This window comes from Mobula hypostoma, chromosome 4 (assembly GCF_963921235.1).
Source record: "Mobula hypostoma chromosome 4, sMobHyp1.1, whole genome shotgun sequence".
Lineage (NCBI taxonomy): Eukaryota > Metazoa > Chordata > Chondrichthyes > Myliobatiformes > Myliobatidae > Mobula > Mobula hypostoma.
Window position 1 is genome coordinate 39,363,447 of NC_086100.1, and position 12,889 is coordinate 39,376,335.

A 12,889-nucleotide genomic window follows, 5' to 3' on the forward strand; every position below is an offset into this window, starting at 1 on the left:
AGGAGGGCGGCCTTTGCCAGCGCCTCCTTGGCCTGCTCGAACGCCTCCGTGGACTCTGCGTCCCGTGCCACTTCTTTGGCCTTGCCGGCCATCAGGCTGAACAAGGGTCTCACGATTCGTGCTGGTGATAAAAGTTGACCATCCCTACAAACGCCTGCAGGCCCTTGACCGTGCTGGGCTTGGGGAAACTGGCGGATGGCCTGGACCTTGGCGCAGTTCCCCTACCGGACATGTCGGTTGACTCTGTGGCCCAATAAGTCGATCTCCGTCAGCCGGAACTGGCACTTCGCCAGATTGATTGCCAGTCCGTGGTCACTCAGGCATTGGCAGAGCTGGCGCAAATGTGCCACGTGCTCTTGGTGCGAACTGATACCAGGATATCATCCAAGTAAATGAAAATGAAATCCAGGCCGCGTCCCACCGAGTCCATGAGCCTTTGGAAAGTTTGGGCTACATTCTTGAGACTGAAAGCCGTTCTCAGGAATTCGAACAAGCCGAATGAGGTGATGACGGGTGTCTTGGGCACGTTGTCGGGGTGCACTGAGATCTGATGGTATCCCCTGACCAGGTCGCTTTTCAAGAAGTTGGTCGCTCCATGCAGGTTCACCATGAAGTCCTGGATGTCGGGTACCGGGTATCTGTCGGCGGTTGTGGTGTCATTGAGCCTTCTGTCGTCTCCGCAGGGCCTCCAGCCTCCTGCGGACTTGGGCACCATGTGCAGGGGGGATGCCCACGGGCTGTCTGAGCGGCGTACGATTCCCATCTCTTCCATCTTATGGAACTCCTCCTTGGCGAGGCGGAGCTTGTCAGGTGGGAGCCGACGAGCTCGGGCGTACAGAGGCGATCCTTGCATGGGGATGTGGTGCTGCACGCCGTGCTTGGGGTCGGCCGTGGAGAACTGCGGGGTGACTATGGAAGGGAATTCCGCCAACACCCTGGCGAATTCATTACCCGAGAGGGTCACAGAATCCAGGTGGAGGGCTGGTAGCTTGGCTTCTTATAGCTGGAAAGTCTCGGCGTGGACCAAACACTGGCCTTTTAGGTCAACCAGGAGGCAGTTGGCTTGTAGGAAATCTGCCCCTAGTAGTGGCTGTGACACCGCTGCCAATGTGAAAGTCCAAGAGAAACGGCTGGACCTGAAATGCAGAGAGGTAGTTCGCGGGCCGTACGTCCGAATACTGGTGCCATTTGCAGCGGTGAGTTCGGGGCCTGGGACTGCGGTACGAGTGTCCATGTTCGAGGGGGGGAGTATGCTGACTTCGGCCCCGGTGTCCACCAGGAAGCGCCGCCCGGAGTGTCAGTCCCAGAGGTACAGGAGGCTGTCTTGGTGGCCAGACGTCGTAGCCACTAGCGAGGGCTGGCCCCGGCGTTTCCCAGAAAAGCACACGGTGGATGGCAGCAGCACGCACCTGAGCCTTATCTTTGGTGATAGAAACACCATTGTTCCGAACTTTCATCTTTCTCCCCCGTGGGTCTCAACGGCTTCGGTTGCGGGGCCTGGGCTTTGGGGCGCGAGATCGTGTCTAGGCCAATGGAGGCTGCTCTGCCAAAGGACGTCTGCTTTAGCCACGACCCTGTGTGGGTCACTGAAATCCTCACTCGCGAGGAGGAGGCGAATGTCCTCTGGCATTTGCTCGAGGAACAACTGTTCAAATAAAAGGCACAGCTTATGGCCGTCCACGAGTACCAGCATATCATTCATGAGCTCGGATGGCATGCAGTCGCCCAGGCCATCCGTGTGTAGGAGCCGCGCGGCCCGTTCGCGGCAGGAGATTCCGAAGGTACGGATCAGGAGCACCTTAAGCTTAGTGCACCTGTCCTCCGTTGGTGGCTGGCGTAGGAAGTCGATGATCCGGCCTGCCGTCTCCTGGTCGAGCGTGCTGACCACATAGTAGTACTGCCTGGCGTCGGCTGTAATGTCTCTGATATTGAACTGGGCCTCAGCCTGCTCGAAGCAAACGTGGGGCTGAGTGGCCCAGAAAGTCGGGAGCTTCAGAGAGACCATGCTGTGTGAGTTGCTCGAACTCATGGCTGGTCGCTGGGTCCAGATGTCGTCTGGAACATCGGGGTCACCAATGTAGTTGTGCGCAAGCGTGCTACTAAGGAAACGCGCCGAGGCAGAGAACTGAACTCAATGCCTTTACTGATTCAAAAATGCGCACTTAAATCTCCCCTCCCATGGGCCCCTGTGATCCGCGGAGCGGACGTGATGTCAGACTGTCCCCGGAAGGTCCGCCCCAAGCGGGTAGTTCCAAACGCACTACCCCGTGTCTGCCTGCTGCTCCCTATGGCGGTTCAAGTCCCGCGTGTGTGGGCAGCTACAATGTTTTATCTTATTATTTTTTTCTTTGCTAGATTATGTATTGCATTGAACCGCTGCTGCTAAGTTAACAAATTTCATGTCACATGTCAACATGAAATTTCGTGTCACATGTCATAAACTTGATTGTGATTCTGACCTCAATGTACTATTTATGCAGCCAAATCCTACTTTAACAACAGGAAGAATCTTCCTCACTAGCTCAGGATTCTTAATGACCTGGGAAGACATTGGGGTACAATTCCTTGAAATTGGCAATGTGGGTAGACTGTAGCGAAGGAGGCAGATGAATATTCGCCTTCATTGGCTGAGACCTTGCTTACACAAAGTTAAGACATTAGGCAGCATAGAACATAAAAAATAGGAGCAGGAGTAGGCCATCTGGCCCATTGAGCCTGCTCCGCATTCAATAAGATCATAGGTAATCTGACCATGGACTCATCTCCACCTACCTGCCTTTTCCCCATAACCTTTAATTCCCCTACTATGCAAAAATATATCTAACCTTGTCTTCAATATATCTAGTGAGATAGCCTCTACTGCTGCATTGGGCAGAGAATTCCACAGATTCACCACTCTCTGGAAAAAGCCATTCCTTCTCATCTCCGTCCTAACCCTATTCCCCGAATCTTGAGGCTATGTCCACTAGTTCTATTCTCACCTACCAGTGGAAACAACTTGCCTGCCTCTATCTTGTCTATCCCTTTCGTAATTTTATATGTTTCTATAAGATCTCCTCTCATTCTTCTGAATTCTTGTGAGTACAGTCCTAGGCGGCTCAATCTCTCCTCATGGTCTAACCCCCTCATCTCTGGAATCACCCTAGTGAACCTCCTCTGCACCGCCTCCAAAGCCAGTATATCCTTCCTCAAATAAGGAGACCAGAACTGCACGCATTACTCCAGGTACAGCCTTGCCAGTACCCTGTACAGTTGAAGCATAACCTCCCTGCTCTTAAATTCAATCCCTCTAGCAATGAAGGCCATCATCCCATTTACCTTCTTGATAGCCTGCTGCACCTGCAAACCAACTTTTTGTGATTCATGCACAACCATCCCCAAGTCCCTCTGCACAGCAGCATGCTGCAATGTTTTACCATTTAAATAATAATCTGCTCTTTTATTTTTCCTTCCGAAGTGGATGACCTCACATTTACCAATATTTTACTCCATCTGTCAGACTCTTGCCCACTCACTTAACCTATCTATATCTCTCTGCAAACTCTCCGTATCTTCTGCACAGTTTGCTTTTCCACTCAATGTAGTATCATCAGCAAACTTGGATGCACTACACTTGGTCCCCTCTTCCAGATTGTTAATGTATATCATGAACAGTTGTGGGCCCAATGTCGACCCCTGCAGCCCACCACTGACTGCTGATTGCCAAACAGAGTAACACCCATGTATCCCAACTCTCTGCTTTCTATTTGTTAACCAACTGCCTATCCATGCTGATGCATCACCCCCAGCTCTATGCATCCTTATGAATAAGTCTTTTATGCGGCACCTTATCGAACATCTTTTGGAAATCCAAGTAAATATCATCCATCTGTTCCCCTCTATCCACTGCACTTGTTATATCCTCAAAGAACTTCAATAAGTTCGTCAAACAGGACTTGCCTTTGCTGAATCTATACTATGTCTACCTGATGGATCCATTTCTTTCCAGATTCCTCACTATTTCTTTTTAATGATACCTTCAAGCAACTGCTGATGTTAAGCTGACTGGCCTATAGTTACCTGCCTTTTGCCTACATCCTTTTTTGAACGGTGGCATGACATTCGCTGTCTTCCAGTCTGCCGGGACCTGCCCAGAGTCCAGAGAATTTTGGTAAATTATCATCAAAGCCTCTGCTATAACTTCTGCTATTTCTTTCACTACCCTCTGATGCATTCCATCAGTTCCAGGGAACTTGTCTATCTTCAGGCCCATAAGATTGCTCAGTACTACCTCTTTAGTGATAGCTATGGTCCTCACCTCCCAATACATCCCTAACATTTCTCTTTGGCATGTTGGACTTGTCCTCCATCGTGAAGACTGACACAAAGTAGTTATTTAAAGTCTCTGCCATTTCCTGATTACCCAATACCTTTTTCCCCCTTCTCGTCGACCAAGGGACCTACGTTCACTTTAGCCACCCTTTTCTGCTTTATATAATTATAAAAACATCTATCCATTTTTTGTATTTTGTACTGGTTTATTTTCATAATCCAACTTCCCTTCCTTTATTACTCACTTAGTGATTCAGTGGATCTCAGAATATTTTTCACAAAGTAGCTGGTATCCGAAATCAGTTCACACTACATAGAAAGTGTGATTATGCTGGAGAGGGTGCAGAAAAGATTCTCGGGGGTTTTCAAGAATGTCGCCTGAAGGACTTCATTTATCAAGAGATATTGGATAGGCTAGGTCTATTTTCCTTGGTGTCAAGGAGGCTGAGAAGTGACAATAAAAGTATATAAAATTAGTGAGAGGCATGGATAGGATAAATTGCTAATGTCTCCATTTGTAATGGCGCCTAAAAACAGAGAACAAGAGGTTCATTTTGAGAGGAAAGTCTTAGAGTAATACATTGCAGAAACAGCCCCTTTGACCCAACTGGTTCTTGCCAACTACAACATTCTCCTTGCTAGTCCCAGTTGCCTGCTGTTGGCCCAGAAACCTCCAAGCCCCTCCTCCACTTACTTATCCAAATGCTTGTATGTTGTAATTGTACTTGTCTCAATCACTGCCTCTGCCAGTTAAAGGTCCTCACTACTGTCTGTGTATAGAAGTTACCTCTAATCTCTCCTCTTTTATCTGTACCCTCTAGTCAACCCTGGAGAAAGGACAGTCTTTAAAGGGGATCTGAGTATACTTTTCACAAAGTAGCTGGTATCTGGAATCAGTTTCCAGAGGTGATTGTAGAGGCAGGAACAGTACAACGTTTAAGAGACAGCTGGATAGTACTTGAACAAAGGGAGCATTGAAGGATGTAGAATTAATGTAGCATGAGATCAGTATAAATAGGCATGATGTTCAGTTGCAGACACAGTAATGCAGTGAGCTGAAGGGCCTATTTATGCAGTAAAGATGTAAACCAACCTCCACAGCTGTTACACTAAACTTTATACACTAAAAATGTATTGTAACCTGTGGAGGAATTTGGAAAGATGACAAATCTTTAAGTAAAAGTATACTTCAAACAAATCTTCAAGGAATGTAAAGTAATAACATTTGCTTAACTGAAAACGGCTTTAAGGGTTGAATTGGAAGCTAAAATTGGATCACAGCTATGTGACCTCAGTATGAATGTATTAAAGTTGGCAGAGTAATCTTATTAAAATTATCTTACTAAATTGTGAAAGAAATGTAGATGGAGACAATGGGTAGACATCCTCATTATAACCGGTAAGGAAATTGAGACTAAACTTCCCTTTTTAGTTGATTTTATGTATTTTATGGGGAACTAGATATCGTTGACGTTTTTTAAATTTTTGCTCTCTTTCTTTAGACCCATCGTGCAATTCCAGAAATAGCAAAGTTGCAGTCGGTTTTTCAACTGGACCAACTGAGGGCTGTTATAACCTGTCACCAACCTGAGCCAGATTTATATAGGTGAGATCAAAGTACTCTGTAAATTAATATCTGGAATTTGTGTATATCAGTTAACATCTGTAGCAAGTTTTAGTTTCATTTGTGAAATTATTTCCTCCTATTAACTATGAACTTTTGCCTGTTTTACAGATTTGTTGGTCAGATATTAATAAAAGGAACACAAGGTGACATAGTGAGGTATGAAAATGTATATCATCCACTTTTCAATGAAACTAGTGAAGCTGCTCCTTGCCAAATATGACTGTAAATTCTCTACAGCAGGGTTGCCCAACCTTTTTTATGCCATGAACCCCTACCATTAACTGAGGGGTTCCTAGGTTGGGAACTGCTGTTCTCTCGCTACTGGAGAGAGTGAAATGTGTTTTTTGTTTTAATTACATTGTCAAAGGCCAACTAGCAAGCTTGGAAATATTCAGTGAAAACAAAACTTTGAAGGAGAAAATAGTCATGAATTTAAACACATTGTCTATAAAGAAAAGTACTTAATGGATATTTTTCATTTGCACTTTATTTACTAAGCAACTGAAATAATGCCATCCAGCAAAGTTCAGTCACCAATTAAGATTTCTTTTAAGTGATTTCAGACAGAGCAGGTACAACTGTGGAGATTTTACATTGTTTTGCCTTTTGCATCCATGAAGAAGGAACTGAGTTGTCATATTTAGCTGCTTTCAGAACATAAATAGAATACTGTATTAATGTTTTTATTTTAAAAGGGATATGGATATTGTGTAGGCAGAAGGGATTTTAGTTTAACTTTTTAATTACAAACAAATCATCTTATTTTTGCTATGGATGACCAGTCCCTATATACTTCCATCCCCCACCAGGAAGCTCTCAGTTTCTATCTGGACACGAGACCCAACCAGTTCCCCTCCACCACCACTCTCTTCCATCTAGCAAAACTTGTCCTCACTCTTAATAATTTCTCCTTTGGCTCCTCCCACTTCCCTTCAAACAAAAGGTGTAACCTTGGGCACTCGCATGGGTCCCAGCTAAGGCCTGCCTTTTGTCAGCTACGTGGAGCAATCTATGCCCCAAACCTATAGTGGTGTCCGTCCCCCACTTTTCCTACACTATATCGACCTGCTTCCTGCACCCACACGGAACTCATCAACTTCATCCAGTTTGCCTCCAACTTCCACTCTGCCTTCAAATTTACCTGGTCCATTTCCAACACCTCCCTCCCCTTTCTTGGTCTCTGTCTCTATCTCTGAAGACAGCTTATCTACTGATGACTGTTATAAACCCACGGACTCTCACAGCTACTGGGACTATACCCTGTTACTTGTAAAAACGCCATCCCCTTCTCTCAATTCTTCCACCTCCACTGCATCTGCTCTCAGCATGAGGCTTTTCGTTCCAGAACAAAGGAGATGCCTTCCTTAAAAGAAAGGGGCTTCTCCTTCTTCTACCATCAAAGATGCCCTCAACCGCATCTCTTCCAATTCATACACGTCTGTTCTCACCTCATCATCCTACCACTCTATGAGCGATAGGGTTCCTCTTGTCCTCAGCTACCACCCCACTGGCCTCCACGTCCAACATATAGTTCTCCGCAATGTTCTCCATCTCCAACGGGATCCCACCACCAAGCACATCTTTCTCTCCCACCCTACTTACTGCTTTCTGTAGCGATCGCTCCCTGCACAGTTCCCTTGTCTACTCATTCCTTCCCGATGATCTCCCTCCTGGCACTTATCCTTGCAAGTGGAGCTGCCCCTATACCTCCTCCCTCACTACCATTCAGGGCCCTAAACAGTCATTCCAGGTGAGGCGACACTTCACCTGTAGATCTGTTGGGGTCATATACTGTGTCCAATGCTCCCAGTGTGGCCTTTCGTATATTGGTGAGACCCAACATAGATTGGGAGACTTGCTTCACCAAGCACCTAGGTTCTGTCGGCCAGAAGGGGCAGGATCTCCCAGTGGCCACCCATTTTCGTACCACTTCCATTCACATTCTGATATGTCTATCCATGGCCTCTTCTACTGTCGTGATGAGGCTACAGGTTGGAGGAACAGGACCTTGTATTCCTTCTAGGTAGCCTCCAATCCAATGGTATGAACATCGCTTTCTCAAACTTCTGGTAATGCCCCCCTCCCCACTGTTCTGGTAATGCCCCCATCCCCTTTTTCTCCCTCTCACCTTATCTCCTTACCTGCCCATCACCCCCCTCCGGTGTTCCTCCCCCCCCACTTCTTTCTTTCTTGGCCTTCTGCCCTCTCCTATTAGACTCCCCCTTCTCCAATGCTGTATCTCTTCCACTAATCAACTTCTCAGCTCTTTACTTCACACCTCCCCCTCCCAGTTTCATCTATCACTTTGTGTTTCTCCCTCCCTCACCCCCTCCACCACCTTTTAACTGTACTCGTCATCTTTCTTTCTCCAGCCTTGCTGAAGAGTCTCGGCCCGTAACACAACTGTACTCTTTTCCATAGATGTTTCCTGGCCTGCATTTTGTGTGTGTTGCTTAGCTTTTTAATTATTAGTTTGGCATTGTGTGCCACAAGAGCTGTTCTTCTGTACTGTTCTGTTTTTCAATGTGTAATCTTGAGGCAAACTTTTACAATTGGACTGGAGCTTTGCTAAAGCGTAACCTCTGTTTCCTCAGGCCTCTGGGACCAGAAAACCTTCTACTTAAAGGAGCAAGTTTGAAAAATACCAGCCAAGTTTTTGGTACCAATATTTATTTCTATTTGTGTTTTAATCAAGTTAAATTTTGACCAGAATCTGTACTAACAATTTAGGAAATTGCAGTACAAATTTGTTTGGAAATTATCATGAAAATATTTATTAATAGTTGTCCAGTTATCAGCAGACTGGCCAACAAGCATAGCCTTTACATGTTTTCAAGAGGTTAAACTTACTTTAATCTTGTTGGTTGGCTATGAACTGTTTATATCTGTTTTTGATATAATTATGAGGTTCCGAAAGCTACATTTCTCTTTCACAAAGTGTGCTGCATTCTGCCTTTTGTCTATATATCAGTACAAATTTATCAGTACTTGTCCTTTTTTTCTATGTATCCCAGGAAGATTTTGTTCTGTTACTGTATGACTATACATTTCAAACATATATTGATGATTCCATTGGACAGAGTTGACCATGGATGTTGCGTTCTAGTTGTCTAGATATGCAAGCCTGGGCAGTACGATATGAAGAGCAAGCTGTTGTCCATGTAGCAAGCTCCCCGTCTCCTCGCATCGGATGAATCCGAAGGAACGGCAGAAACCGATACAGTTTGGTAGCAGCAGCATTGCAGGAGTTGCTAGTCAGCATTGAACTCAATGTAGGACTGCCTTAAGGACTCCAACCCTGGATTTTTCCTTTGGTATTTACTCCCAAAGCCTTCCCCATGAGTGGGTATAGCTGTGAGGCAGTAGAGGTTTGAGATCAGCACTTTCCTTCTCCTAGATGAGCTGCCAATCACGGCTGACAAGCCCCATCTGCCCAAAGCATCTTGTTTTAAGGCGCCAGTAACCCGCCTTTGCCCCTCCTGTCAGTAGAAATGGTTCCGCCGAGCTTTGTAGCTAAGCCACACATGGATGGATGAACTACAACAATTGTTCATCCCAGTTTGGCAAAAGAATAAATCAAGGAAGGTAGTGCACCCGTGGCTGACAAGAGAAATTAGGGATAGTATCAATTCCAAAGAAGTAACATACAAATTAGCCAGAGAAAGTGGCTCACCTGAGGACTGGGAGAAATTCAGAGTTAAGCAGAGGAGGACAAAGGGCTTAATTAGGAAGGGGAAAAAAGATTATGAGAGAAAACTGGCGGGGAACATAAAAACGGACTGTAAAAGCTTTTATAGATATGTAAAAAGGAAAAGACTGGTAAAGACAAATGTAGGTCCCCTGCAGACAGAAACAGGTGAATTGATTATGGGGAGCAAGGACATGGCAGACCAATTGAATAATTACTTTGGTTCTGTCTTCACTAAGGAGGACATAAATAATCTTCCAGAAATAGTACGGGACAGAGGGTCCAGTGAGATGGAGGAACTGAGTGAAATACATGTTAGTAGGGAAGTGGTGTTAGGTAAATTGAAGAGATTGAAGGCAGATAAATCCCCAGGGCCAGATGGTCTGCATCCTAGAGTGCCTAAGGAAGTAGCCCAAGAAATAGTGGATGCATTAGTGATAATTTTTCAAAACTCGTTAGATTCTGGACTAGTTCCTGTGGATTGGAGGGTGGCTAATGTAACCCCACTTTTTAAAAAAGGAGGGAGAGAGAAACCGGGGAATTATAGACCGGTTAGCCTAACGTTGGTGGTGGGGAAACTGCTGGAGTCAGTTATCAAGGATGTGATAACAGCACATTTGGAAAGCGGTGAAATGATCGGACAAAGTCAGCATGGATTTGTGAAAGAAAAATCATGTCTGACGAATCTCATAGAATTTTTTGCGGATGTAACTAGTAGAGTGGATAGGGGAGAACCAGTGGATGTGGTATATTTGGATTTTCAAAAGGCTTTTGACAAGGTCCCACACAGGAGATTAGTGTGCAAACTTAAAGCACACGGTATTGGGGGTAAGGTATTGGTGTGGGTGGAGAATTGGTTAGCAGACAGGAAGCAAAGAGTGGGAATAAACGGGACCTTTTCAGAATGGCAGGCGGTGACTAGTGGGGTACCGCAAGGCTCAGTGCTGGGACCCCAGTTGTTTACAATATATATTAATGACTTGGATGAGGGAATTAAATGCAGCATCTCCAAGTTTGCGGATGACACGAAGCTGGGTGGCAGTGTTAGCAGTGAGGAGGATGCAGGGTGACTTGGATAGGTTGGGTGAGTGGGCAAACTCATGGCAGATGCAATTTAATGTGGATAAATGTGAAGTTATCCACTTTGGTGGCAAAAATAGGAAAACAGATTATTATCTGAATGGTGGCCGATTAGGAAAAGGGGAGGTGCAACGAGACCTGGGTGTCGTTATACACCAGTCATTGAAAGTGGGCATGCAGGTACAGCAGGCGGTGAAAAAGGCGAATGGTATGCTGGCATTTATAGCGAGAGGATTCGAGTACAGGAGCAGAGAGGTACTACTGCAGTTGTACAAGGCCTTGGTGAGACCACACCTGGAGTATTGTGTGCAGTTTTGGTCCCCTAATCTGAGGAAAGACATCTTTGCCATAGAGGGAGTACAAAGAAGGTTCACCAGATTGATTCCTGGGATGGCAGGACTTTCATATGAAGAAAGACTGGATGAACTGGGCTTGTACTCGTTAGAATTTAGAAGATTGAGGGGGGATCTGATTGAAACGTATAAGATCCTAAAGGGATTGGACAGGCTAGATGCAGGAAGATTGTTCCCGATGTTGGGGAAGTCCAGAACGAGGGGTCACAGTTTGAGGATAGAGGGGAAGCCTTTTAGGACCGAGATTAGGAAAAACTTCTTCACACAGAGAGTGGTGAATCTGTGGAATTCTCTGCCACAGGAAACTGTTGAGGCCAGTTCATTGGCTATGTTTAAGAGGGAGTTAGATATGGCCCTTGTGGCTACAGGGATCAGGGGGTATGGAGGGAAGGCTGGGGCGGGGTTCTGAGTTGGATGATCAGCCATGATCATAATAAATGGCGGTGCAGGCTCGAAGGGCCGAATGGCCTACCCTGCACCTATTTTCTATGTTTCTATGAAGGCCAGGAGCTGGACTTGGTTGTCAAAGGAGTACATTGGGAGTATTTAATAGGTAGTGGGAGCTTGTCCCCATTACCACCCCTGGCTATAACAACCTTAAGGAAACCACTTCAAACAATAACTATACATAAATAAATTGGTAGAAGTTTTATCCTTTGATCATTTCTGACAAAAGTCACTTTGATTTTACAACTAATACTATTTGAAGTTCATGAAGTCATTTACGAAGAAGCATTTTAGACGAAGAATTAGAAGATCTAAAGAAGCAATGCAAATTTCAGGACAAGGTTGTCATGGTGTTACAGAATCAAATATGCTGATATAAAATGCATTGAATTTGTATATAAAGTACATTGGTTATCTTCTATGCAATTATTCCAAAGTAAGACAAGTTTTAGACAGTTAACCACAGCAATTAGTAATGTACTGCAAAAATATATGTTGCATGTTCAGAAAAAATCTGAATTTCTTATTAGTAATAAACTTGGATAAAAGACCATGACTAGTAAGTTATAATCACTCCAAGAAATGGAGAGAATATATTCCTTTAATGTCTCAGTCTCTGTTTTGATTGCAGTGGCAAAGTTTTCATAGTACTTCAGGGCACAGAATTCCAAAGATTCTCCAACTTTGTGTAAATAAGATTATTTTCATTTAGTTCCTAAATGCATATCCCTTGAAACCATGTCTCCTAGGTCTTGTGGGAGTGTGGAATGAGCTGCCAGACGAGGTGGTAAATGCGGGTTCGTTTTTAACATTTAAGAATAAATTGGACAGCTACATGGATGGGAGGTGTATGGAGGGATATGGTCTGTGTGCAGGTCAGTGGGACTAGGCAGAAAATGGTTTGGCATGGCCAAGAAGGGCCAAAAGGCCTGTTTCTGTGCTGTAGTTTTTCTGTGGTTTCTAGGAGCCACAGCCAGGGAAATACTCACTGTATCCACCTTGTTGAGCTCTCCCAAGAATTTTCTGTATTCTGCATTGAGGATCACTTTCATTCTCCTGAACTCTGGAGAACAGAAGCCAAGTCTACATGATTTCCCCTGTTATGACCCTCCATCCTCAGATCTAGCTGGGTGAATCTTTTACCAAAATTGTACACAATACTTCAGGCGTGGACTCATTAAGACCTTGTATGACAGCAGCAGAACATTCTACCCCTTTTTAAAAATTCTGTTGAATTGAAAATAAACATATCACTTGACTTCCAAATTTCATAGTAGCTTTATGTTCTCTTCAATGACTTGTGTACATGAATATCTGCATTCCTTTGAACATTAGCATTTCCCAGTCATTTTTTTTTAAAATTACACAAACTTGCCAAAACAT

General features: G+C 44.8%; 1 protein-coding gene across 3 annotated transcripts in view; it reads left to right on the forward strand.

Annotated features, from left to right (window-relative positions):
* atp11b (ATPase phospholipid transporting 11B) overlaps positions 1 to 12,889 on the forward strand; it is a 176,081-nt gene that overhangs the window by 46,498 nt on the left and 116,694 nt on the right. For all 3 annotated transcript variants that reach the window (XM_063045662.1, XM_063045661.1, XM_063045663.1), the window contains exons 7-9: positions 5,814 to 5,917; positions 6,047 to 6,094; positions 8,533 to 8,597. In XM_063045662.1, coding sequence (XP_062901732.1) covers positions 5,814 to 5,917; positions 6,047 to 6,094; positions 8,533 to 8,597 — 217 coding nt within the window. The remainder of the gene's footprint in view (positions 1 to 5,813; positions 5,918 to 6,046; positions 6,095 to 8,532; positions 8,598 to 12,889) is intronic.